The sequence below is a fragment of the Heloderma suspectum genome, chromosome 1, assembly GCF_057233095.1.
Source record: "Heloderma suspectum isolate Gila_16-S chromosome 1, 16-S_ref, whole genome shotgun sequence".
NCBI classification, from domain to species: Eukaryota; Metazoa; Chordata; class Lepidosauria; order Squamata; family Helodermatidae; genus Heloderma; species Heloderma suspectum.
Window position 1 is genome coordinate 353032310 of NC_139458.1, and position 27917 is coordinate 353060226.

The window sequence follows — 27917 nt, forward strand, 5'->3', positions numbered from 1 at the left end:
GAGCTCCAGCTTCAGTATCTGTCCTTCCAATGAGCAGTCAGGGTCGATTTCCTTTAGGATGGACTGATTTGACCTCCTTGCAGTCCAGGGGACTCGTAAGAGTCTTCTCCAGCACCACAGTCGAAAGCATCGATTCTTCGGTGCTCAGCCTTCCTTATAGTCCAGCTCTCACAGCCATATGTTGCTCCTGGGAAAACCATAGCTTTGATTAGACGGACCTTTGTCGGCAAGGTGATGTCTCTGCTTCTTACTATGCTGTCTAGGTTTGCCATAACTTTCCTCCCAAGGAGCAAGCGTCTTTTAATTTCATGGCTACAGTCACCGTCTGCGGTGATCTTGGAGCCCAAGAAAATAAAATCTGTCACTGCTTCCATTTCTTCCCCTTCTATATGCCAGGAAGTGATGGGGCCAGATGCCATGATTTTAGTTTTTTTAATGTTGAGTTTCAAACCAGCTTTTGCATTCTCCACTTGCACCCTCAGCAAGAGGCTCTTTAGATCCTCTTCACTTTCTGCCATTAGGGTGGTATCGTCTGCATATCTGAGGTTGTTGATCATTCTCCCAGCAATCTTAATTCTGACCTGTGATTCATCCAACCCAGTGTTTCTCATGATGTACTCTGCATATAAATTAAATAAGCAGGGCGACAATATACAGCCTTGTCATACTCCTTTCCCAATTTTGAACCAATCGGTTGTTCCATGTCTGGTTCTTACTGTTGCTTCTTGACCCTCGTACAGGTTTCTCAGGAGACAGGTAAGGTGGTCTGGTACCCCCATCTCTTTAAGAATTTGCCACAGTTTGTTGTGATCCACACATTCAAAGGCTTTAGCGTAGTCAATGAAGTAGAAATAGACGTTTTTCTGGAATTCTCTTGCTTTCTCCATGATCCAGCGAATGTTGGCGATTTGATCTCTAGTTCCTCTGCCTCTTCGAAACCCAGCTTGTACTTCCGGTAGTTCTCGGTTCACATACTGCTGAAACCTAGCTTGTAGGATTTTGAGCATCACCTTGCTGGCATGTGAAATGAGCGCAATTGTACGGTAGTTTGAACACTCTTTGGCATTGCCATTCTTTGGAATTGGAATGTAAACTGACCTTTTCCAGTCTTGTGGCCGTTGTTGAGTGTTCCAAATTTGTTGGCATATTGAGTGCAGCACTTTAACAGCATCATCTTTTAGGATCTTAAATAGCTCAGCTGGGATACTGTCATCTCCACTAGCTTTGTTGTTAGTAATGCTTCCTAAGGCCCACTTGACTTCACTCTTTAGGATGTCCAGCTCAAGTTCAGTGACCGCACTATCATGGCTATCAGGGACATTAAAACAGCTTTCCAAATTTTTCATGTTGGTGACACACTTTTTAGACATGCATCATTTCGTGACACGGTAATTCAGTTTTACTAGCAAACCGGAGGTTAAACTAACCTGTTATAAGAGATACGGCCACATACATAAATTGTAACAACGGAATGTATGGGGATAGAACATATCTCATGAAAACCTTTCATTTATATTTTTTGAAATATATGATTTGTAAGATAATAACATACATTGTTGTCATTTATGAGTAACAGTATGTAAATATGTGCAAGAAAATGTGAAAAATAAACAAAATTAACTAAAGTATTTACAATACATATTAGGACACATAGGCCCAGGTAGGAGCTCAGCTGCAAAAACACATGAAGTAGAGAAGCAAAAGTCCAACAAAAATGGTGTAAATATATATGTCTCACTACAAGGCTATATTGCTGTAAATATTTGCAGTGCCTATGTCCATAGTCCAGTTCCAGCACTCTCCGGTGGTACACTGCCGGTGGGTGGTTAATCCACAATTACAGCAGAGTAAAAATAAAAATAAACGGCAGAAATCAAATTATAAGTGCCACGTGGTGGGTGGCTTGCTGTTTGCCACATTGGGTTTGGGAGGGTGGCCTCCCTTCAGCCAGCAGCAGGTGGGTTGACTGGGTGACAGCCTGCAGCTGCGCTCGCCCGGGTGATTGGGAGCACGCTGATTCTGAGGCTTTTGGCCTCCACTGAGCTCCACTCCGACTGGCCAAGATGGCAGACGGCCCACTTGGTGCAGTCCCAGGCCGCGTTTCCACCCGCACGCTACGCTGGCCTGGACGCGCAGGAATGCGGTGCAGAAGTCTGCGAAGGGCGCACTTGAAATCTCGCAGGGCTGGTGGCCGCTGTCACTTCTCCGAGCCGGTGTTGGCCAAGCTCTGCTCCCAGGGTGGCACCTCCCCTCCCCTCTCTTCGCCCCGCACCTCCATCTTGCCGTACCGCTCCAACACTGCCAATCATGTCCGCCCTACGTCAAAACGCCACATGATCCTAAAGCAGCTAATGTTAAAGCAGCTAAACATTAGTTCTGGGAAGTTCTGGGGGTTAGGAAGTTCTGGGGGAGGGGCCAAGGGAAGCAAACGCGCGTAAGGGAGCTCCGCGGTGCCCTTCCGCACAATTTTCTGCATTTCGCACAACACACCTACACACTGCCACCGACACACTAATGTGTCGCGGCACACAGTTTGGAAAGCTCTGCATTAAGATCTTTCCTGTGTAGTTCTTCTGTGTATTCTTTCCACCTCTTAATCTCATCTGCTTCTGTTAGGTCGCTGCCTTCTTTGTCCTTTATCATGCCCGTCTTTGCACAAAACGTTCACTTGAGATCTCCAATTTTCTTGAAGAGATCTCTAGTCTTTCCCATTCTGTTATTTTCTTCGATTTCTTTGCATTGTTCATTTAAGAAGGCCTCCTTGCTATTCTCTGGAAATCTGCATTCGGTTGGATATATCTTTCCCTTTCTCACTTGCTTTTCACTTCCCTTCTTTCCTCAGCTACTTGTAAAGCCTCATCAGACAGCCACTTTGCTTTCTTGCATTTCTTTTTCTTTGGGATGGATTTAGTTGCTGCCTCCTGAACAGTGTTACGGACCTCTGTCCATAGTTCCTCAGGCACTCTGTCTATCAGGTCTAATCCCTTAAATCTATTCGTCACCTCCACTATATATTCATAAGGGATATGATTTAGGTCATACCTGAATGGTTTAGTGGTTTTCCCTACCTTCTTCAATTTAAGCCGAAATTTTGCAAGAAGCAGCTCATGATCTGAGCCACAGTCAGCTCCAGGTCTTGCTTTGACTGACTGTATAGAGCTTCTCCATCTTTGGCTGCAAAGGACATAATCAATCTGATTTCGATATTGACCATCTGGTGATGTCCATGTGTAAAGTCGCCTCTTGTGCTGTTGGAAAAGAGTGTTTGCTATGATCAGCGTGTTCTCTTGGCAAAACTCTATTAGCTTTTGTCCTTCTTCATTTTGTACACCAAGGCCATGCTTGCCTGTTATCCCGGTGATTTCTTGACTTCCTACTTTAGCATTCCAATCCCCTATGACGAAAAGGACATCTTCTTTGGGTGTTAGTTCTAGAAGGTGTTGTAGGTCTTCATAGAACCGATCGACCTCAGCTTCTTCAGCCTCAGTGGTTGGGGCATAGACTCGAATTACTGTGATGTTGAATGGTTTGCCTTGGATTCGTACTGCGATCATTCTATTGTTTTTGAGATTGTACCCCAGTACTGCTTTTCCCACCCTTTTGTTGACTATGAGTGCTACTCCATTTCTTCTAAGGGATTCTTGCCCACAGTAGTAGATATGATAGTCACCTGAATTAAATTTGCCCATGCTTGTCCATTTCAGTTTGCTGATTCCCAAGATGTCGATGTTCAATCTTGCTGTCTCATGTTTGACCACCTCCAGCTTACCTTGATTCATTGATCTTACATTCCAGGTTCCTAAACAATATTGTTCTTTACAGCACTGGACTTTCTTTTCACCACCAGACACATCCACAGCTGAGTGTCCTTTTGGCTTTGGCCCAGCCGCTTCACTCTTTCTGGTGCTACATGGAAATTCCCTCTGCTCTTCCCCAGTAGTATATTGGACACCTTCTGACCTGAGGTGCTCATCTTCCGGCATCATATCTTTTAGCCTTGTGATACGTTCCATGGGGTTTTCTTGGCAAGAATACTGGAGTGGGTTGCCATTTCCTTCTCCGGTGGACCACATTTTGTCAGAATTCTCCACCATCACCTGTCCATCTTGGGTGGCCCTGCACGGCATAGCTTATGGCTTCACTGAGTTACGCAAGCCCCTTCGCCACAACAAGGCAGTGCTCTTTCTATAAAAGTTTTTTTGAGTTTTAATTGACCTTGGATTCGTTTTATAGTTTGGCTGATAGTTCAAAGTTGTTTTTAGATCTATGTTGTCTATACTGTCTATACGGTTTTATGTTTTTAAGTTTTGCATATTGTATTTTTAATGTTTTTAATCTTTGTAAACCGTTCAGAGAGCTTTGGCTATGGGGCGGTATAGAAATGTAATAAATAATATAATAATAATTCTTATTACATAGTTTTTAGAAATCATTTGGGGGGGAGTAAAGGCTTGGTAACAATATATAAACACCTTGACTGGGTTCGGGCGTAACAATAACCCACGATGGGTTACATAAGCCACGATGGCTTATTTAACCCATCATTGGTTATCATGTCGTCTGTTGAGAATTTTTAAATCCATGATGGCTTATTTGGCTGAAATAACCCACCCAGATAACCCATAATCTGCAGCAAGGGTGGGTTATTGTGTTGTCTGGTGCTCACCGTGGCTTATTCCAATCACCTACAAAGTCGGCTGGCAAGAGTAGCTAAAAGTGCTGTGGCAGTTCTGCTCCAGCCTGCAGAGCCCTTTTTCCAAGATCTGACGAGCAGCCCAGGGACAACTGCAGCCAAACAAGCACAGCCTTCCCTGATTCCGCGCTACAGTTACAAAATGACGACTTTCCTCTAGTACAATGACAGCCTCACGCTATTGCGCTACCCTGCTACAGCAGAATTACACAATGACAGGCTTTCCTGATCACTGCTTTGAAACTGTGCAACTCGTGGAATAGGGGAATAGTGGAAGAACTGCTCACTTTTCCACGAAGAAGCAAAATTGCAGAATTATCCACTACAGCATTTGGAGGGTCCCCATGAGGGGACCTTGGCTGTGCAATTTTGCCCATTCCAGTAAATTGTCTGCAGTACGGTACAGCCTTCCCTGATCTCTTATTGCATGACCCCGCTAGAGCGAAGGAACGCACTGACAGGCTTCCCCCCTGGCATTAACAGCTTCCCCTGATCTCACCATCACGCTACCGTGCTACAGCAAAGTCACACAACAGAAGATCTCCCTGATCACTACTGTGAAAATGTGCAAAAGTGGCAACAGTGGAATAGGGGAAAGTAGATGGATGGGGAAAAAATTGCTCACTCTTCCATGAACAAGCAAAATTGTTCAGTTATCCAGTACAGCATATGGAGGCTCCCCATGAGGGGTCCCCACCTGTGGAATTTTGTCCCAATCCAGCAAACTGTCAGGGAGTTATAGGTCCCACCCCCTTTTTCTTTTATGCGCACTTTCCATGAACAAACAAAATTGCACAGTTATTCGCTACAGCTTTTGGAGGTTCCCCATGAGGGCACCCCACCTGTGCAATTTTGCCCCATTCCAGCAAACTGCCAAGGAGTTATATCCCCCACCCCCGTTTCCCTTTTCTGGCCATTTCTTTGTAAAAAAGCAAAGTCGGGCAGTAAAGTACAGGCTTCCCCAGTACAATGACAGCCTCCCTTGAACATGCTATCGTGGAGCCACGCTATAGCTAAGTCAACAGACGACCTCCCTGTGAAAAAAGGAAAAAGAAGAGGCAACTGTGGAATAGGGGAACATAGGTGCACGATATAGTACAGCCTCCCCTGATTGCGTGATCCTGCTACTGTGAAGTGTCACATTTACAGCCCTCCATAATGAGACTGACATTGCTCATTTTTCCACATAAACTGCAATGCAAGGGAAGCAGGGATACCACCTGGCAGAGCAGGAGGAGGGGCGAGGGCAGGGAAAATAAGCTACTCACAGTAGCTTGTGGGAGATAACAATAGCTTATTTTCTAAATGAACTAATGTGAGTAGCTTATTAAGCCACCATAGCTTGCAGTGACGTCTGAATGCAGCCCTTGTCTTAAATTCTAAAAGAAAATATTTCATAATTCAGAGCTATTCAGTTTTTCCGAAAAAAAACAAAAATGGCCATTGGGGGAAAAAATGGGGGGGAAACCATTTTTCCTCATATTTTCCAAGTTTTTTTCTGAGTGTTCACATTTGTATGCAGTACACTTAAATATTCCTCCTTTATATCCAGTCACATTGCCTGTGCACATGTTGGGGTGGGGCAGGACTCTATTGAGTTGCTCTGGGTGCAGGCACAGCACCTGTAGTATATGTAGATTAAGCCCTTGGTATTTCGTTGAGAAACTGTTACTAAATGCAAGTACTATTATATAAGCTAAACAGCACAGCACTCTGATTAAAATCAGTAGTCCGCAATAGTATAAGCCATTTACCAGTAATTATGGAGCTATTCGTTATTTTCATTTGGAGATCTATTTATTTGTATCCTGTTTGCATTTAGGTGCATTTGGACCCCACAATTGACGTAGGATACACGGTTAAAACAAATAAAGGTGCCGTAAAATTACATCGTTTCATTATCTACCACTGCAGTTCACATGCCAGGGTGTGCGCTTATACCTACAGTCTGATCATGGGATCCGCAGTGCCAGTTCCTTTAGAAACAGGTTAAATTCAAGCCTGCTAAACTGGCCAGCAAAGGAGGGAAATGCAAACCTCCAATCACAAAACTGGAGGGCCTGAAGACAGGGCTCATGAATATGCCCATCTACCCTGCCGCCTCAAGGCATTTGGGTATAACTATATATATATATATATATATATATATATATATATATATATATATATAGTCCCACTAAATTAGGAGGATCTGTATGGAAGGTAAAATGACACAGTCCCTCTGCTGAACCACAACTTACATTATTCTTGTTTTTCTTACTGTTGCAATTGTTGCTAGTATAAAAACGTGAATACTGGTGTAATATATCCAAATGCAATGTATTCTGTACATGCTTGTTGAACACCTTAGAACATTCTTATAATTCTTCCTTGTGCCTAGGTAGTAGAACACCTATGCAGGTGTATGACCTAACCATAGTTAAAGCATTAAAGTTGAATACCTACATCATGAATAAGTTTTGGCAATAAACCAGGATACTGAGCCATGGTTAGTGGCTTTGCAGACTATGATATGGTTTAGCATTATTAGAATGAGCTGCAGTGAATCTTGGGCTCACACACTTGCCCCTTCCCCCTCATGGCTGCAAGGAAGAGAGTAGAAGCTTTCATTTTAGATAAACTTCAGGTTAGTGTGTCATGCAAGCCCTACACTGTAGTTAACTCCTCACTGTGGTTTGTTGAAGCAAGCCAGTTCCATAAACTATGTTCTGAAGTTGGCTTGTTTCACCAAATCATAATTAATAATTAACCAAAGTTTGTCTAAGTTCAGACAGCTGCAGTTAATCTAAAATAGAAGAGAGAGCTTTTGAACTCCTCATGGTTGTGTTGGAAGAATTCATGAGCCCAAGGCTTGCTCATTTTTATATATCTGCACCAAGCGAACGATTGTTATCACAGTTTCTGTGGTTCTCTTGCCTTTGTTTGCAATCTAGCTGTTTGAGCCAGTGAGAGATAAATTGGGTGATGAGCAGGTCTTGCTCCCACTCCACCCGTACGAGTTAGTGTGTAGGGAGAGTTTAGTTCTGTAAGCTAAATTATGTTTCTGCTATATGTTTTTGGGATCCTGCCCCTGATTAAGGTGACAAATAGTAGTGAATGCTAACCATGATTAAGTATTTTATTTGTATCACACCGTCATAATTCTATGACCGTATAATAAATATTGGTTGATGGCTTTATATTTTTTATTTTAATATTGGTTTAACTGCCCTGTGGAGCCTGTTGGCTCAAATAGGTAGGATGTAAGTTGTTGTTCCGGGAGAGAGCAGAGGACAGGAAGGCCTGGCATGCTATGGTCCGTGGGGTCACGAAGAGTTGGACACGACTTAATGACTGAACAACAACGAAAGTTCTTGTTGGCTTACTTCTGAAAATACTACTTCAGAGGAGATTGACATGAAGGAAAGTGATACTCCACTATAATTTCTAAGTTAAGCATTTTAAATAATACACAATGGCTATATAACTACGGTTATGTCAGAATACAAAGTCTAATAAAACATTTTAATTTTTATTATTATTTGGTTACCTGGAAGTAATGAAGCAAGGCATAGTCCAGGCAAGCTACTCAAATTACTAGTATCATGAGCTAAGTCTAGGACCTTAATGGGCCCAGTCATTTCTTGATCATTTATATTTTTCCATTAACCCCTTCAACTAAATACTGTTGTATGCTGTCTTTTGATTATTTCTATTGCATGTGGACACAGGCTCCCTTCACGTCCTATCAGCATATGTTTCAGAGTCTCAAATTCCCATAATGCTTCTAGTGGAATGAATGAGTGAACATTTATGCATTGTAGCCATAAATGTAACAATATATTAATGCTTCTATTGAGAAGTAAGAACACTGAATGAATTCACTGGTGCTCATGCAATGGAAATACTTTAAGACTGTGTTGTTCAGGAATTGTGCGATCCTTACAGTGTGAAGGCGTGTAGATTAAGTTCATTTGTAAGTAGATCAAGAAGCATTTCTTATATTGTGTTATGACAGAAGGTGGTGTTTGGCTTTTGAAAGCTATGTCTTGTGGTTGGTTGCATGGTTTTACTTCATTTTTTAAAAACGTTTTTGTGCTCTATGTAATTTCTGGGATCTGAACACTATAGTGTAGCTTGAATATGGTGCTGAGTGCAAAATTCTACTATCTTCAGAAAAGAGCTTTTGCTTGGATGCATGTTGCTTCTGATTATGGGTGTCTTATGGCATTGTGTACATTTCAGTAATCCTCTTGCCTGTAAGAATCTGTCTGTGTTGCAGGGCTCTAAACTGCTGCAGGTTTTCCTTACTGCTTCTTTTTCCTCCTTTACTGAGAGTTTCTTATTTTTAAGGTGGATTTTCTGGCATCTGCCACTCACACAGCTATTTTGGAAATTTTTACTCAGTCTTCACCTTCAGCTCCTTCTACAACAAAGGTAACTTCCAACCACTTGATCTCCTTCTCACATCTTGTTTGTGGATTATCACCTGCAAGTCTGTATTATAATCTTGCCTTCTAAAATCTAGGAACAGAGCTGGAAAACATTTCACTCTACCTGCATAAGCTAAAAATGATAGAAATATATTAATTCAATCACTGATACATTCTTGGTATTTTGTGAAGATACAAAGAACTAATAAGATTTGTTCTCATTTTCTTAGACTCTTGAGAAAGTGGCTCACTAGGTTTAAAGTCTTTTTTATTTTGTTTGCATTAATGGTAGGAGATGTTATGGTACATTTGTAAGCAAAGTGAAATTTCGGAAAAGATCCTGTGATTTGCTGTTCTCTTCTTATTTCTCAGTTTTACATATGTTAAGATTCTACTAGTTCGAGAAGCCCCAGGAATTAACTAGGCCACCATAGCAGCCCCAAACTGTTGTTTGAAGAGATTTCTTTCTTACCAGAATAGTTCTTAAATACTAACAGTCTTCCTCATCAGTCTATACAGATCCTTTCATGTCCCAAAGAGATGCAAATGTTTACATTTGTTAACATATCACAGGCCATTTCTTAGAAAGCATACCCTTTCCCCACCCCCATGTAGTTACTTAGTAAATAAATTTGTGGCTAACTGATAGGGTTTACACAAGCTTCATAGACTGGCCTGTGAACTTCATTAGAATACGGATGAGTACGGATTCATACGGATGAATACGGGTGCAAATGGTGGCTCTGTTCAACAAACTTTTCTATCTAATTTGAGAGGTAATTAGCATACAAAACTCCCTTATACTGTGTCAGACCATTGGTCCACGTAGCTCAGGATTGTCTACTATGCCTAGAGGCAGTTCTCCAGGGTCTTAGGCAGTTAGCTTTCCCATCACCCGCTACCTGATCCTTTTCACTATAAATGCCAAGTTGAAGTGAATGGACTGGACTAAATGGACCCAACTGTCTAACTTGGTATAAGGCAACTTCATATGTTCAGCTGGCATAATACCAGGTCCATCAGAACCCAGTGTTTACAGTCAGGGCCAGAAATATTGGAACAAGGATAACCGTTTCGGCAGTTGGGCTCTATACACCACCACACTGAAGTTGAAAGGAAGCACACCCAAATGGGAGCAAAGTCAGGACTTCTAGCTGTAATTGAAGGGGTTTGACAAAAGTGGGGCACTAACCATTCAGGAAGTACAGCCAGTGGCATACACACACACCCATCGTTGGTGGCCCATAAGTAATGGAACAATGGCTGACAAGCAGCTGCATGGCCAGGTGTGGCCTATTTCCTGGGTACCCCATGACCAATCAAGCAGATAAAAGGCCTGGAGGTGGTTCTGAGTGTTACATTTGCATTTGGTAGCTGTCCACTGGAACTCCCAACATGAGGTCCAAAGAGGTGTCCATGCAAGTGAAGGAGGCCATCATTACGCTGAGGAAACAAAATAAGCCCATCAGAGAGATAGCAAAAACAGGGGGAGTGGCCAATACAACAGTTTGGAACATCCTGAAAAAGAAGGAATTAACTCAGCAACAGCAAAAGGCCTGGAAGACCACAGAAGACAACTAAATTGGATGACCGCAGAATTCTGCTCATGGTGAAGAGGAACCCTTTCACAACATCTAGCCAGGTCAAGAACGCTCTTTCGGAGGTAGGCATGTCATTGTCAACCTCAACAGTCAAGAGACAGCTTTATGAATGTAAATACAGAGGCTTCACAACAAGGTGCAAACCACTGGTAATGCTCAAGAACAGACAGGCCAGATTAGCCTTTGCCAGCAAACACCTAAAAAAGCCTGCCCAGTTCTGGAAGAAGATTCTTTGGACTGATGAAACCAAGATTAACTTGTACCAGAATGATGGGAAGAGAAAAGTATGGAGAAGGAAAGGAACAGCTCAGGATCCAAAGCATACCACATCATCTGTCAAACATGGTGGAGGCAGTGTTATGGCATGGGCATGTATGGCTGCCAATGGAACCGGGTCACCGGTGTTTATTGATGACGTGACTGTTGATAAAAGCAGCAGGATGAATTCTGAGGTGTATAGGCCTATACTTTCTGCTCAGATTCAGCCGAATGCTGCCAAACTGATAGGACGCTGCTTCATATTGCAGATGGATAATGACCCAAAACATACAGCAAAATCTACCCAAGAGCTTCTCAAGGCAAAGAAGTGGGCTGTTCTTCAATGGCCAAGTCAGTCACCTGATATCAACCCAATAGAGCGTGTTTTTCACTTACTGAAGACAAGACTGAAGGCAGAAAGACCCACAAACAAGAAGCAGCTGAAGGCAGCTGCAGTAAAGGCCTGGCAAAGCATCTCAAGGGAGGAAACTCAGCATGTGGTCATGTCCATGGGTTCCAGTCTTCAGGCACTCATTGATTGCAAAGGATTTTCATCCAGGTATTAAAGGCGATCCTTAAGTTTGAAATGATGTTGGTTTGTTCCATTACCTATGGGCCACCAGTGATGGGTGTGTGTGTATGCCACTAGCTGTCCTTCCTGAATGGTTAGTGCCCCACTTTTGTCAAACCCCTTGAATTCCAGCTGAAAGTCTTGACTTCACTCCCATCTGGGTGTGTTTCCTTTCAACTTCAATGTGGTGGTGTACCGAGGCCAACTGCCAAAACAGTTATCCTTGTTCCAATATTTCTTGCCCTGACTGTGTATCTGGATTGAAAGTGATACAGGTAATAGATTCAGGAGGATTGTTGTAATGTACAATTTCATGTGTTCGTTTCTGAAGAGACTGGGGTGGGCAGAGAATGGTGTTCATGAACCGCTTTCATACTGGATAGAGAAAAGATAATCTGAACATCTGAGTGCAATAAAATGTAGGCGCCTTTCTGTCATACCACTACTGCACGAATGCATGCACAAATGCTTGTTAACTGTACATACTGGCTTTCCAGCCCTATCAGAGAAATATCTGACACATTAAGATTTAGGTCTTATTTAGATGTTAGAAGGAGATGTCTACTCAGTAAACATACTCAAAAATAACGATAGGTCTGTAGTACTTGAATGCTGTTTGAGAGGTGATCTCTATTTGATGGGATTTCATGGCAGGTTACTGACTGGTGTGTGTTCTGCAGCCAGCTGATTTTTTAAAAAGAAAACAGACTGTTAAATTCAGTGGTAAATATGTTCGTCAAATGTAACTATGTAAGGGTGTATCTTTTTAGAGCAAAAGTGGGCAATTTCTGGCTCTCCAGATGTTGTTGGACTGCAACTCCCATCAGACCTAAATAGCATAGTCAGTGGTAAGGTGTGGTGGGACTTGTAGTCTAGCAACATCTGGAGGATCACAAATTGCCCATCCCTGTTTTAGAGTTACAAGAACTGAATTTTCTAATTATGAATATACGTGTGGTTGCCGTAGCAGGCTATAGTTTATTGATGGTAATTCCACAGGTGTGACACTGGTGTGACGCTCTTCCTCTGTGCTATGGGAGGAGCTGTGCTGCTCCTGCTCTCACGCTGCCAATGTAATGTGAGAAGGCAGTCTAATCTGTGAATGGGCTCTATAATATTGCACATAAGTATTTTTGCACTTAACATTTTTTCTTACCTTGCTGTTCCATGTAAAACCAAATGTTGCAGCTTGAACTGTGCAAATCTATTGAAGTAGCATGCATGTCCCAATTTCTCTGAACAAAACTTTACTTTGGTTCAATATTTGAGTCTTTCAGAAGTAGTCTCATAGAATTTGTTTATCTGTGTCCATATTCCATATGATAACAGCTCTGATAGCGCCCAGTAATAGTCTTCAGACACATGTAGGAAGAAAGCCAGACTATGAACCACATGGTCTTCGATGTCTATATACTAATGCCCAGAGTATGGGAAACAAACAGAATGAACTTGAACTCTTAATACAAGAGGGAAATTATGACCTGATAGGTATAACTGTCAAGGGCTCCTTGGAGGCCTCTCTCAGTCTAATCCAGTAGCCAAGTCCAGACACAGACAAAGGGATTCCTTTCAAAGCTTTATTCTTCTTTTACAACTTAACAACTCTACCGTTTGCAACTAGATCTGAGCAGCACAGTACTTATGCCCTAAGTTGGAACAGTTGGTCCCCGTTTGAAAGGGAATTACTGGCAGACCCCTGAACTTAAGGACTAGGGAGAGTCCCTCCCCTTTTCCCTTGGATCCTCTGGGTGCAGCCGTTGTTTGCGCGCCAACCGGGCACTACGCCTTCTTTCCGCGCCCTCCATCTGGCGCTGCTCTCTGCGTCAATGTCGCGCATCCACCAAGTCTGCTATCTGCGCTCGGTCACTCCCTGGACTGCTTTCTAAGCTAGGAATGCTGGTGGGAGGAATCTCCGTCAGCTGTTGGCCCTGGGAAAGAGGAGTGTGCTCCTCTCCCAGGAGCGACTGCTCTTCCTCAGAATAAGAACTACTCTGGGACTCCATGGGCTCAGTGTCCACCCTGACATCAACTGATCACTGACATCACTTGGTGGGATGACTCTCATGACTGGAATACAGGAATTGAAGGATATAACTTGTTCAAAAAGAACAGGAGCAACAGAAAGGGAGGTGGGGTTGCACTGTATGTGAAAAATACATATCTCTGCACAGAAATACAGGAGGAGGAGCTTGGTAGCCCCATCGAGAGCATCTGGGTTGAAATAAATGGAGCAAAGAATAAAAGGAACCTGGTGGTCGGAGTCTACTACCGGCCACCCAATCAAGGAGAAGACAAGGATGAAACTTTTGAAAAGCAAATAGCCAATGTTTTAAGGAAGCATGATGTAATAGTAATGGGGAACTTCAATTTCCCCGATATTTGTTGGGAGACAAATTCTGCAAAACATGGCTCCTCCTGGAAATTCCTGACTTGCGTGGCTGATAACTTCCTCCTACAGAAAGTAGAGGAAGGAACTAGAGGATCGGCTATCCTTGACTTGATCCTAACCAACAGAGATGACTTAGTGGATAAAGTAGCAGTTACAGGAACTCTGGGGGAAAGCGACCATGTTGCACTTGAGTTCTTGGTTCTAAGGTTAGCAAAAGCCGAGTGTACTCAAACGCGTACCCTGGATTTCAGGAAAGCTGATTTTAATAAACTCAGAACAATGATCAGTAAGGTCCCATGGCAAGCGACGCTAATGAGAAAAGGAGTCCAAGATGGGTGGGAACTTTTAAAAAAGGAAATTCTCAAACACAATCACAAACAATTCCAACAAGAAGAAAAGGTGGAAGACAACAGAAGAAGCCATTGTGGTTTCACAAAAAGCTTAGGGATGACCTGAAAACAAAAAAGGACACATATAGGAAGTGGAAAGAAGGCCAAGTAACAAAGGAAAAGTACAGGCAGATAGCACAGAATTGCAGGGATGGCGTCAGGAAGGCTAAAGCTGAGAACGAGCTGAGGTTAGCAAGGGATGCTAAAAACAACAAAAAGGCATTCTTCAGCTACGTGAATAGTAAAAGGCAGAGGAAAGAAATGGTGGTTCAGCTATTAAATAAGGATGGCAAAACGATAACAGATGACAAAGAAAAGGCAGAAGTGCTCAATTCCTACTTTGGCTCAGTCTTCTCCCAAAAGAGGGTCTGTGACCCCCCTGGCAAAGGCGAAGTACAGGCTGAAGGGGCAGGATTGCAGCTTGAGATCGATAGGTATATGGTCAAGGAACACCTAATTACTTTGAATGAGTTCAAATCTCCAGGGCCAGCTGAACTGCATCCTAGAGTAATAAAGGCACTGGCAGAAGAACTCTCAGAACCGCTGTCTATTCTCTTTGAGAAATCATGGAGGACGGGGGAAGTGCCAGATGACTGGAGGAGGGCTAACGTTGTCCCTATCTTCAAAAAGGGTAAAAAGGAGGAACCTGGGAACTACAGTCAGTCTGACATCAATCCCTGGGAAAATTCTGGAGCAGATGATAAAGGAATCCATCTGGAAGCACCTTGACAACAATGCCGTGATTACTCGAAGCCAACATGGATTTGTCAAAAACAAGTCCTGCCAGACAAATCTGATCTCATTTTTTGATCAAGTCACCTCCCTTGTAGACCGTGGGAATGCTGTAGACATCATATACCTCGACTTCAGCAAAGCTTTCGACAAAGTGCCCCATGATATCCTGATGAGCAAACTAGCTCAAAGTGGGCTAGATGAAACAACGATCCGGTGGATCCACAGTTGGCTACAGAATTGGACTCAAAGAGTGCTTATCAATAGGACCTTCCCAAACTGGGGAGAGGTATCGAGTGGGGTACCGCAGGGCTCAGTCCTGGGCCCAGTGCTCTTCAACGTTTTTATGAATGACTTGGAGGAGGAGGTGCAGGGAATGCTGATCAGATTTGCAGATGACACAAAATTGGGCAGGATAGCTAATACTTTGGCAGACAGAAACAAAATTCAAAGTGATGTGGATAGACTGGAGCGCTGGGCAGAAAACAACAGAATGACATTTAATAGGGATATATGCCAAGTTCTGCACCTAGGAAAAAGAAACCAAATGCACAGTTACAAGATGGGGGATACGTGGCTCAACGACGCTACAAGCGAGAAGGATCTTGGAATTGTTGTCGATCACAAGCTGAACATGAGCCAACAATGTGATGTGGCTGCAAAAAAGGCAAATGCTCTTTTGGGCTGCATTAATAGAAGCATAGCTTCCAAATCCCGGGAAGTACTAGTTCCCCTCTACTCAGCACTGGTTAGGCCTCATCTGGAGTACTGTGTCCAGTTCTGGGCACCACACTTTAAGAAGGATTCCGGCTGAACATCAGGAAAAACTTCCTGACTGTAAGAGCAATATGACAATGGAACCAATTACCTGGGGAGGTGGTGGGCTCTCCCACACTGGAGGCCTTCAAGACGAGGCTGGACAGCCATTTGTCAGGGATGCTCTGACTTGGATTCCTGCATTGAGCAGGGGGTTGGACTCGATGGCCTTGTAGGCCCCTTACAACCCTACTTTTCTATGATAATCAAACGTATTCTTTTTGTTAAGTTATTAACTGAACATTGTTGCTTCTATGGCTATATAGCACAATTCTTGTTGCAAGTCATTGCTCTCATGATAGACATATTTTAAAATAACTTCATATAAGTTTGCTAGCATTGTAATGAATACAGGTTGCAGCTGAGAAGTAAAAATACTTGTTTAGCTTTTGGAATTGTGGATATTGGCTGTATGCAGATGATGCTCTTGGCTTTTTAAACCGAGATGTGCGCCACCCTTCTGCCCACAATACAGGCCCTTCGCTCCTCTCTGTTGCAATTAAACCTGCAAGTCTACAATTAACCTCATTTACTTCATGCTTTAATTTTTAGTCCCATGAATATAAGTTCAAAGGAGCTCTGTGCACAAGCAAAAGGCTCATGCATAGTTTGGCTTAATAAGCCATGATATTATTGTCTGAACTGGACATCTCCCTGCCCCCCTTTTTTAATAATGACAGAAACTTTATTGAATTTGTTGTGCTTATTTGAACACTTATTTTTAAAAAAGTTGAACAAAAAGCTTTTATTGTGGTTGGCTGCTTTTCATTTGAAAGTTGCAGGAGACGTGACCCAAGGCTTATTAATTGGGTAATCAGTACCTCTTTTCATATTTTCAGTGTGTGCATTCACAAGTGCATATACTAAAAAATAATGCTTGTGTCCCTTAACCATAGATATACATTTCTGTTGGTACTAGAAATTATTTTTCCTCCCCCTGCCACATCTGTTGCCCCAATAAGAACTTCCACAATGCAACATTCCATCCCATGTGTGGTTTTGCTTGCTATCAACTATCAACAGTTGCTCCTGTTTGGAGATAGGCGTCATGCTTTGCCTTTTGACTGTTAGATATTTTTTAAATGTGCAATTTATAGACTCTTTTTCTTCTAGTACTTGGAGTATCTTAGAATAGATGTGTACCAAATTTCATCTTTCTAGATCATTTGGACAAAAAGCTAACAAATTTGTTTTAAAGAGTGAGTCAGTCAGTATAGCTAAAGCCTCTATAGCAGGGGCAAGCAACTTGTGATGCTCCAGATGGTTTGGTCTACAACTCCCATGAGTCCTCATGAGTTATGTTGGTTAGGGTTGTTGGGAGTTGTAAGCCAAAACATTTGGAGAGCCACAAGTTGCCCATCCCTGCTTTATAGATACAAAGACCTTTGAGCCTCAGTGACTCATTTGTTCACTCATTAATTGGAGTATCAAAATGGAATGTATTTCCATAGATAGAAAGTGGACGCACACTCTAGACGTTTTTACTTCTTGTCTATCTAATAACTAGACAATACTCCAGTATAGGTAGGACAGTGTTTGTCTGTGGGAATTCCCCCTTCACAAACTTAAAGTAGGCTCAGATTGAGAGGGTGGGGTTTCATTGGCAGTTGGGTAATGTTATTTGCAAAAAAGCTTTCCTACTCCCATTGGTCACTACATATATGATCCATTTGCTGGCAGGTTGGTCCTAATCACTAATCAAAGATCACTGTTCTAATTTTACTTTTTATCTATGCTATTTCCTAAAAAACATGAATGTTCTCTCCCACCCCTTCCCTTTTTTAACATAGGCTACTAGCAGTGCAAATGACCCTTGGTCAAGCTGGGATAATACAACAGCTGCTGATAGCTGGGCAACAAAACCTGAAACAAAGCAGAAGAATAGCACTTCAAACAACTGGGATGCAGCAGCATTCGGTCATCCACAGGCTTATCAAGGTCCAGGTCAGCAGAGTGTTTCTGTAACGGGTGTGGATTATTAGAAGTGGTGGTGGGACTCAAGATACACCTAATTTTAGAAGAGAATGAGCTTTGATATGTTTCAGAATTCTGCTAATGCTACAGGGTAAACATACTCAGAAATGGCCAGCAGATTCTTAATGGACATTCCAGTAATAATGGCAAGACACTGAGATGACAGAGGATTATTTCATGCCTGTGTGTGAATTGGAGCACCCTACAGTTTATCCTTCTGACTTTGAAAGCTATACCTTTTGTGCGTTAGAATGCTCTTTAGTCTTGACAACTTAGTGTGAATGTTGCATTAGGGCATACTAAAATAGATAATATCAGTTATGGGGGAGGGGCTCAGTGGTAGAGTAAGATCCCCGGTTCAATACCTGGCTTCTCCAGGTTCCTGCCTGAATCCCTGGAGAGCCACTGCCAGTCAGTGTTGACAATACTGGGCTAGATGCACCAGTGGTCTGGCTCGCTATAAAGCAGCTTCCTATGTTCCCATGTGTCAGTTAAATAGATGCCTATACTTACAAATGTGTGGTTTAAGCACTGCATAGACAATCAGTGTCCTCTCCCTTTTAGCAGCTGCTGATGACGATGATTGGGATGATGACTGGGATGACCCCAAATCAACGGCTGCCCCCTACCTTGGTTATAAAGAGACAGAGCCTTCTGATCCAGCAGGGCTTCAGCGTGGGAATAGCCGTGGAGCTGCTATGAAAATACCACTTAACAAGTAAAATGTGCAGTTCTGAATGGGGTGAAACAATAAAGAGGAAATTATTTTTTTAAAAGCAAAAATAATTTGAATCAGAGTTTGCTGTGATCATAATCTGTAGCCTGCTTACTCTATGAAGTATCCAAATAATGCAGTTTTCTGGTAGGAAAAGGTCAGAAATTCAGTATTCTTCAGCTGAAGGAAAAAGCAGAAAAACAAGGCTTACTCTTTCTAAATTCCCAAACCAGAATTGTATTTCCAAATAAAAGTGTACATTTGAATTGGGATTGATCATCTTTCTCATGTGGAAAGGCTGGACTGAAATGTCTGAGCCCCTCAGGTGGTATCATACAACTGTTCACATAGAATGTTGAATTCTGTATGTTCAAATATGTTGAATATTTGACCATATAGTTTGCTAGTTCCCTTTATTTTCTGAAGGGAGTGGTATGATGCAGTTAATTGTCTTAATAGGTTATCTCTGGCCTTGATCCAGATAAGTATATCACTAGTTCTATTTTCCCAGTGGGCTTTTATATACACCTTCCCCCTAACAGCAGCCTCCTTCTGTCCAGCTACCCAGCACTGCATTGACAGCTGCTACTTCAACTCTGGAAATAATTTTTAAAAAGTGTTTGCTGTATGCTCAGGAGTGTGCTTGGGCTGTTTGGGAAGTGAGGAGATGTAATTCTTCCTGTGGACAAGGTCTTTTTCATGCATATGAGGGGTGGTGGTTCTGGATTGTGCCCATGGCCTGAACTGTAGGAAAATATAACTGTCAATCTATCAAATGACAGAGGTGAATTCTGAAGCCTTTCAGATGGTGTTATAGTGGCAGTTGGTACAAACTGTTCCTCTGCACTGTTTGTTCTGATTGGCTGAATTTAGCCAATCAGAGATGGCTTCGTTGTAGCTGAAGATCTATACATTCCTAATGCAGTTGTTGATCAGTCTGTGACTAGGTCATTTTGGCGCAATTATTTGGGTAATAGCTGCATTTATCTTGTTGGAAAGGCCAGTGTCTGTAAAATATGGCTGGCATTTCTGAATCTGGCAAAGAGCCTCTGAAAGAAGGAGTTAGTCACTTTATTTCTCTGATCAGATTTCCTGGATTTGCAAAACCTGGAGTGGAACAGTATCTGTTGGCAAAGCAGCTAGCAAAACCCAAAGAGAAAATTCCTATAATTGTAAGTTTTATATTTCTAATTATCTATCTATATGTCTGGCAACTGCATGAGCCATTAGTATAAATACTTCTAAAATATTCACTGTGCTTAGATAAAGCAACATGTTCTGAAGAAAGCACTGCTTGAATGAAAAACTTTTGGGTCTTGCACATGCTGAGTCATTTGCATACTATGGACTGTGAAGCCTCAAGTACACTTCCCTAGAAATCAAGCGTATAATTCACTTACTACTTTTAATAGTGATCGTGGACCAGGATTCAAGCCCTTGTTCAGCACACTACTGCACAGTCAAACCACCTTAACTTTTAGCGCATTTTTCTCCCTAAGCAGACTTTTGTGCTCTCTAGTTGAAATTACACAGTACGGTCCTTAATTGTGTCATTCAGATAAATAAGTGTGGAAATAGGAATGTTTCAGAGATTCTAAAAGGCAGTTTGCACAAGGTGCATTGACTACCTGTTCCAGACAGACATCCAGGTCATAACACCCTATTAGGCCCATTGCTATATTAGAACTGAATGCTAAATCATAGGAATCTTACAGGCACTAATTGCTTTCAGATAGAATTGCTGGATCCTAGGCTCTAAATGTAAATTAGATATGATATTGTGTAGGGTGCCTAGATTTAATCAATATTTTATTAACTATTTTAATTATTTAAATATTTTTGTTCTGTAGATTGGAGATTATGGTCCAATGTGGGTTTACCCTACCTCTACATTTGACTGTGTTGTGGCTGATCCCAAAAAAGGTTCTAAAATGTATGGTCTGAAGAGCTACATCGAATATCAGCTTACGTGTACAGTAAGTGCGTACCAGAGGTGTTTCATCAGGTGACATCTCAAAATGCCCCAATTACTATTGTATAGTTTATAGAAGTGTCACATCAAACAGTTAAGTAATAATGGCTATTACAAATATTGTAATAAATATATTTTGGAAATATCATAAGCAAGAGTTTTTTGTCTGCCTATTTTTCAGAACACTAATCGATCTGTCAACCACAGATATAAACACTTTGATTGGTTATATGAGCGTCTCCTGATTAAGTTTGGATCAGCCATTCCAATTCCATCTCTTCCAGACAAACAAGTTACAGGTAAATTTCTCAAAACTGAATGTTCTTGAAATATAGCGTTTAGTGTGTTTTCTTACTCACTCTAATTAGCATTGTTATTTTCCTGAAAAATAATTTTATTTCATTTCTATACTGCCCAATAGCTGAAGCTTTCTGGGCAGTTCACAATAATTAATGAAAGAGGTCACTTTGGAAATAAGGAAACTTTCAGTTTGCATCTTAGTATCATCACATTAAAGCAACTTCTCTCAATCAGGTTCCCTCCGGATGCATTGGACTGCAACTCCCATCATCCCCAGCCACCATGATAGTTGTCTCAAAGCTTGGAAGCACAGTTGAGAAATAAAAACTAAGAATGAGGACAAAAGGACTGAGAATAGAATGTACTGTTGCTGGTTACATTTGCTCTACCTCCTGAAAAAACTGCATTTTAATACTTGGTTTACGTAGTTTCAGGAGTCAGTTTTTCTATTGATTTCATTATGTGAAATCACATAATAATTGATTGATGTTATTATTTAGTATCATTTTAGAACTTGCTCCAGTTTTATAAAGTACAAGGTAAACTAATTCAGTATGTAATGAATTGTAGGACTTCCTTGTGGGAATTGTAGAACCTTCTTGTGATGGGGAGACAAAACGTCTACAACTTCTGTTCTAATTAATTGGCACTTTCCCACTGCCTTTCCTTACCCCCTCAAGCATGATCTTTTAAACAGTTATATAAAGTCAGGCAATAATAAAGAATTAGATATACAGCCAGTGCTGTAGCTCTTGTGTACTGCTGAAAATACAACAATATTACTGCATGAAAAGAAAATTGAAGCATTGATGTATATATACTAGGATTAATGCCAAGGAAACTGAAAACTGAGGAAGTGACTTAACTTCCCTTTAGGCAGCATCAAACTTAAAATGCCACCAGTATTTTCTAAAATGTGTGCATGAGCTTAGAAGAAAACAGTGTGAACCAATGAGCCTACTGAGTTCATTGTGAATTGTTGATCATTAAACTTTAGAGAATTATAAAATTCTCTAAATTTAACAGAAAGCTGTTGTAACAAGACAATCTGAAGAAAGGCACATCAGGCCATAGCTACCTCCTGAGACTCAAGTAGCAAGTCTAGATCCAGGAGTAGCCCCAAGATGCAGGTCTACTACTACAGGGATAATCATGCACATCCAGAATGGGCCATCCACCTGCTCCTACTGCCAACTTTGATTTTATCTGGATTGGCCATCAGTTTATTGCCCTTCATCCAGCCCATTACTGGCTTCAGGCATCTGATCAAGGGCTCTACAGCTGGAGAAAGACAGACAGACAGACAGACAGACAGAACATTCTTAGCATGCTGCTGGGTGCAGATTTGACTAGCCCCACCCCACCCTTGCAAAGGCCAGTGACAGCTGGGATTGCAAACCTCACCAGATGGCACACAAATTGCAGTGGACTGTATTACCAGTGCTGTTCTGTTACTGGCTTTCTATCATTGGCCATAGCTTTCCCCCCTCTAACCTTCCATACTTAATACTTTCTAAAACTATGCACCCAACAAGTTACCACCATTCTTAAAGGGAAATTAAATCTTCCTAGGCCAAGCAGATATTCTGTCTTAACCTGAAATCCATCTTATATTTAACAGACAAAAGTGTTTGCTAGCATAAATTAAGGCATTATGTGGAATATGGAAATTGAGAATGTGCAGCTTGAACAAAACCAAGAAGTTTGGGTGGTATCCAGTCAATCCCTCCTCCCAATGGAACAGCTTTTGTCAGCAGAATGGGAGGGATCCTCCAGAGCAGATTCAAGTGTATATGCGGAGCTGCAGGGGGAAGGAGAAGAGGGGAAAGTCACATTGTGTGAGTGGAAGTTCACTCATTGGATTTTGCCCTTAAGGGTTTAGGAGTATTTGTGAAACATTTCCCAAGCTCTTCAGGTTATTCACTGGAGACAGTTACTTACAAATATTGATCTCAAAATAGCTTGTCTTGATTGGAGTAAACATAGGTGGCATTAAACATGAATGACAGTGGCTATCATTCATTGGCCTATAGGGCGTTTTGAGGAAGAATTCATCAAAATGCGGATGGAGAGGCTACAAGCTTGGATGACCAGGATGTGTCGTCATCCAGTTGTTTCAGAAAGTGAACTTTTTCAGCAATTCCTTAGCTTTCGTGATGAAAAGGTAACCCTTTCTTTTTAAAAAATGCTTTGGGAGTGTGGATAGCAAAAAGGGAATGGATTGATGGGCCAACCTCTTTACTTGGTTGAAAAATCTAAAGTTCTTTCTAGACAGTGTCATTAGATAACCCTTCCCAAGTAGTAGTAAGTAGTCGGGTTTGTCATGAATTAGAAGCATTTGGTGCATAGGTAATGAATGAAGCCCATTGGTTCTATCTGTCTTGAGAAAGTTATCTTGTAGTGAAGTGTGCTTTTTCATAGAAGGTGTTTGCCATGAACACTAATATTTTCCAAGCCATGATTTGGTAAAAACACTAGAAGATATTACCTAACTTTGTTAAGATCTAAAGTGCTGGTAGATAGTGAGTGGTCAGATAATGTACATTTATGGGTAATTCTGGGGTAGATGCTCTAGGCCAGTCCATGATCCAAAGAGCCCCCTCAGGTATATGTCAGGACTTCTGATCTTGATGCAGAGATTTTGATACTCTTCTGTACCAAATAGTAACCCCCTACTGTTTATTAAAAAAAACACTGTGAAATTTCCCCAGGTTACAAAAGCAGCTAAAGTGTGGAAAGGAACCTTCTATCAGAAAAATAAGTTAAAATCCATTCCATACTTGAGATGGTAAATAACATGGCTCTCTGGATCACAGCTTCAGTCATGCTTAGTTATTGGTCTGCATATCTGTTGTGAATTGCCATCTAGCAGGAACCTGAATGTCTATCACAGCCCCCTGCTCTGCTGAAAAAGAGCATGAGAGCGTCTGTGTGGGAGACAGCTGTTCAGGGTGTCACTACAAGAGTATTTCTTTCACATTACCACACTTACTGTTATCCCTAGGAATGGAAAACAGGTAAACGGAAGGCAGAAAAAGATGAGATTGTGGGTGTTATGGTCTTTTCTACTATGGAACCAGAAGCTCCTGACTTGGATATGATAGAAATGTAAGTGTTGGATTCCTCCCCTTCATTATGATATTACAAAAATTCTGTCACCTGATGAAAAGATGCAAAGGTAAAACATTTTTGCACCGTTAATTTTAATACATATCTTCAGTAGTATCCATAACATTCTGCAGTTCTTAGTAAAGAATATTTCATTGTTATAGCCTTGTATCTTAGCAAGCCAGTTTCCAGTTTGTGAAGTACTCACAAATATTGGAACACTGCATAACCACAAGGACCAGTGCAAGGATAACACTGCTGATTTGTATTAATACCTGCCATGTTGAGAACAATTTCCTTGGGCCATTGCGTATATAATGCTGCTATGCTCTTAAGCATTGATAAAATAATTGGAATGTGCTGCTGCAATAGGAGCGTATGTTCTCCCCAGCCCCTCTCTCTTCTTGTGCAAATTCTCACCGCTGGCCTTAATGATGGTTAAATATTACATTGGCAACTGTGGTTAAAAGATTGGAAGTGACTGGAAATAGGTTGTGTGTTTGACTACTTCCCCTCTCCCAGGCCCGTTTCTCTCGTATGAAGCCCCCTGCCCTTCCCACGCTTGTCTCAATCCATGATTAAGCATTACATTGGCACTGACATTAAGCATGGATAATGCAACTGGATTCTCTTACCTAGAGCTTCCTAAGTACTTTCAAACCCTGGTTTACTGATGTTGCACTGAACCCTAAGCCCAGCAGGGAGAATTTTCACAAGGGAAGCAAGGGGGTGGTGAAGACAGCAGACACTCTTGCAGCTCACTGTTAATTCTGTATTCTGTGGTTAAGAGAATGGCAGCATTGTCGCTGCATTGGCCAAAGGATATTAAACAGTCATCATGTTCTTTCTGTACACTTTTTCTTCTAAACAAAATCGAAAACTACTTGTTGTAACTTTGAATTGATTCTTATTGCTGTCAGTAATCAGACTTTGATATATAATAAATTAATAATGTAAAGGCAAAAGGTTGACATCCTTGGTTCTGACTTGAGTCTCACTAGACTTTCTGTGTATTTGTGAAGAACTATTTTATTAAAATATCTCTAGTGAATCAACATGTAATCTTACGTGTAGATGTGCTGTTTTTTGGAATAAATGCAGAGATTGCAACAACAACAAAAACACGATGTATATGTTGAGATTCTTGCTGTGGTTGAGAAACCAGTTGAATCTAGCTTTTAGAGTATCATTGTCTGTGATTTCCCCTAGATTGTTTTTACAATTCTTGGTTCCTAAGTTTAGGCGAGTAGTCACAGTAAGGGTAATACTGTAGGTTAGACTTTGTAAAACAGATAGTAAACTGTACGAAGGAGAAAGAGGGCATGTTTATGGCCCACTAGAAAATGTGCAAAAAACCCTCTCTCCAAATAACAGTAAAAAAATGTTTGCCATTACAACAAGGAAGATACTGTGTCTGACTCAGTTCTTTCATGATACAGTGAACAGAAATGTGATGCAGTCAGCAGGTTCACCAAAGCTATGGATGATGGAGTGAAGGAGTTGTTGACAGTGGGCCATGAACACTGGAAACGTTGTACTGGACGTAAGTGTTGGATATATATTTAATATGAGATGCCATTTCTTTATGTTTGCATCTATTTGTAAAGTGTATAACTTGCCTTTCTTTATCTAAAACCCAAGGACTACCAGCACAATATTCATAAAGTAAATATAATAAGGAGCATATTTATTTCCCGTCTTTTTTCCTGCAAGGAATCCAACGTGGCTTACATATTCCTCTTCCTCTGCATTTTATCCTCACAACAATCCTGTGAGGTAGGTTAGGCTGAGAGTCAGTGACTGGCGCAAAGTCACCCAGTGAGTTACATGGCTGAGTGGGGACTAGAACCCAGATCTCCCAAGTCCCAGGCTCTCAACTTATGGATTTCATATAAAGTATGAAATCCATATTTTTTGCTTGTCTCATAAACACTTCAAAGCTCTGATTTGGCAGGCTTCCCTCTGGAGGGAGTTCCACAACTGGTGCGTTCTTGTTTTTTCAAGGTGCTTGACTATCCAGATGGAGCCTTCTGGATACTGTGCTGAAACTACTATATATTAATCAGGGTTTAAAGGGCACTTATGGAAAACATTTTTTTTTCATAATGTTATTTTTTGGTAGTGATGAATGTATTATCTAACATATTTTTCAGATACTAAGTATTTAGATCTTATTATTTGGAGCATAGATATTGCCTGAAATGGTCACAGCACAATAACACAGTCATTTTCTTTAGTGCAGTTGGACTGCAAGGCATGCCAAAATTTCCAAAGTCATTCAGAGTGTGGACCTTGAAAACAAACTAACCATTGTTTATATGTCAGGTTTGGATGTGCAGTGTCAGCATTTGCATACATGCTACGTGAGCCTTCTGAAGTATTGAGTTAAAAATCACTTTAAGGGAGCAATCCTATGTGGATAGACCACCTGCAATCTCGGAGGCAACAGCCTATCCAGTGCATGGCGGGAGGAGCACGGAGGGGATTGTCTCCTCCACGCTCCAGCCACCCCGCATTTGTGGCTAGATGGAAGATTTTGGCTGTCTAGCTGTGGGATGTTGGAGCACAGAGTGGGCAGGCTGGACAATACATGAGAAGTGTCATACTGGCATGATGAACTCCCTCCCCTGCCCCTGGGAACGCCCCCTTTTGCCCTGCTCCACGCTGCTCTTCTGAGCGCGGAGCACAGGGATGATTCACGCCTCCTATGAGGTAGCAGGGGAGGGGTGAGGAGGCAGTTCTCCAGAAACTGACCAATCCTGTGGCTATCTAGCTGCTGTCTAGTGGCCATAGAATTGTGCCTTAACTCTGTGGAAAGGGGTATGAAGTCAGTTGCATTTATGGATGCAGTATTTTTAAAAAGAGACACTCCAGAACATGCCTGCTCTCTTGCAAATAGGCAAGTGTTAGTCTGGTGAAAGGGCCTTGAGACTACTTAACTGATCTGCATCAAGATGCAGAATACATTCTACCACTGTTATATTTAGCCCCAAGCTGCCAATAGACATTGAATTTCAGAAGCTACAGTTTGTCTACTTTCCCTTAAGTAATAGGCTGTCTAATACAAGACTTGCAGGGCCTTCTTTGACATCATAGAAGTTTAGCCAATAACTAGCCAGAGGCCATTATACCTTGGTTCTGTATTTGGTCTAGAGATGTAAAATTTCTGGAAATTTTGAAGCCATGGGAAAAAAAACCTAGGGGTTTTGGAAAAAAACATAAATTTTGGGAGAAATGAAAAAGAAGCATTTTTTTTTATTATTCTTTTCAGATCTAAAGTTACTTTGTTCCTTTAGGACAGCCTTTCCCAACCTGATGCCCTTCAGATATTTTGGACTTCAGCTCCTGTCAGCCTCAGGCAGGATCGCCAATGGTCAGGAATGCTGGCCATTGCATTCCAAAACATCTGTAGGGCACCAGGTTGAGGAAGGCTGCTTTAGGAACGTAAAGTATCCTTTGTGTTCTTAAAGTTATATTATGTTTTAGTTAGTTTGCTCATAAAATTATCATTATATTTGAAAACTTTAAAAAGTGAACTCAGTAAATTTGTAATGATTGTCTGAATAAGCTATACTTTTAAAATTTAATATATCAACATGATTAATTTTATAAGCAAACCGAACTATACATAACATATTTTAGGTTCCTAGTTTATGTCTGACCAGAGGAAACTGAAACATCTGAATCATCCTAGAAGCCAGAGGAAATAGGAAGAACTGGAGGCAGAGGAAGGCAAGTCCAGAGACACAGGACTCTGTAGAATAAAGCCCAGTCAAGAATGTACACTTTCTTCTGTATTGTGATATGGTGACTCTATTCAAATGTTGGGAAACTGAGTATGACTTGGAGCATCCCAAAATGTTTATCAATAATAGATAATAGATTTATCAGTAATTGATACATTGGATCAATAATTTTAATAAGCAGTTGAAGAAATAACTATTCTGAGAATCTTAGAGAGAAGATTAAAAAACATTTTTCCCCTTG

General features: G+C 41.4%; 1 protein-coding gene across 9 annotated transcripts in view; it reads left to right on the forward strand.

Annotated features, from left to right (window-relative positions):
• Positions 1 to 27917, forward strand: part of SNX9 (sorting nexin 9) — a 95173-nt gene that overhangs the window by 48789 nt on the left and 18467 nt on the right. For 4 of the 9 annotated variants that reach the window (XM_084827909.1, XM_084827904.1, XM_084827903.1 and 1 more), the window contains 8 exons: positions 17652 to 17805; positions 18400 to 18553; positions 19638 to 19722; positions 20401 to 20526; positions 20704 to 20821; positions 22856 to 22986; positions 23827 to 23930; positions 25370 to 25473. In XM_084827909.1, the coding sequence (XP_084684035.1) occupies positions 17652 to 17805; positions 18400 to 18553; positions 19638 to 19722; positions 20401 to 20526; positions 20704 to 20821; positions 22856 to 22986; positions 23827 to 23930; positions 25370 to 25473 (976 nt within the window). Of the gene's footprint in view, positions 1 to 9025; positions 9110 to 17651; positions 17806 to 18399; positions 18554 to 19637; positions 19723 to 20400; positions 20527 to 20703; positions 20822 to 22855; positions 22987 to 23826; positions 23931 to 25369; positions 25474 to 27917 lie in introns of all 9 variants that reach the window. The other 5 variants (XM_084827911.1, XM_084827906.1, XM_084827905.1 and 2 more) reach the window with 2 other exon arrangements.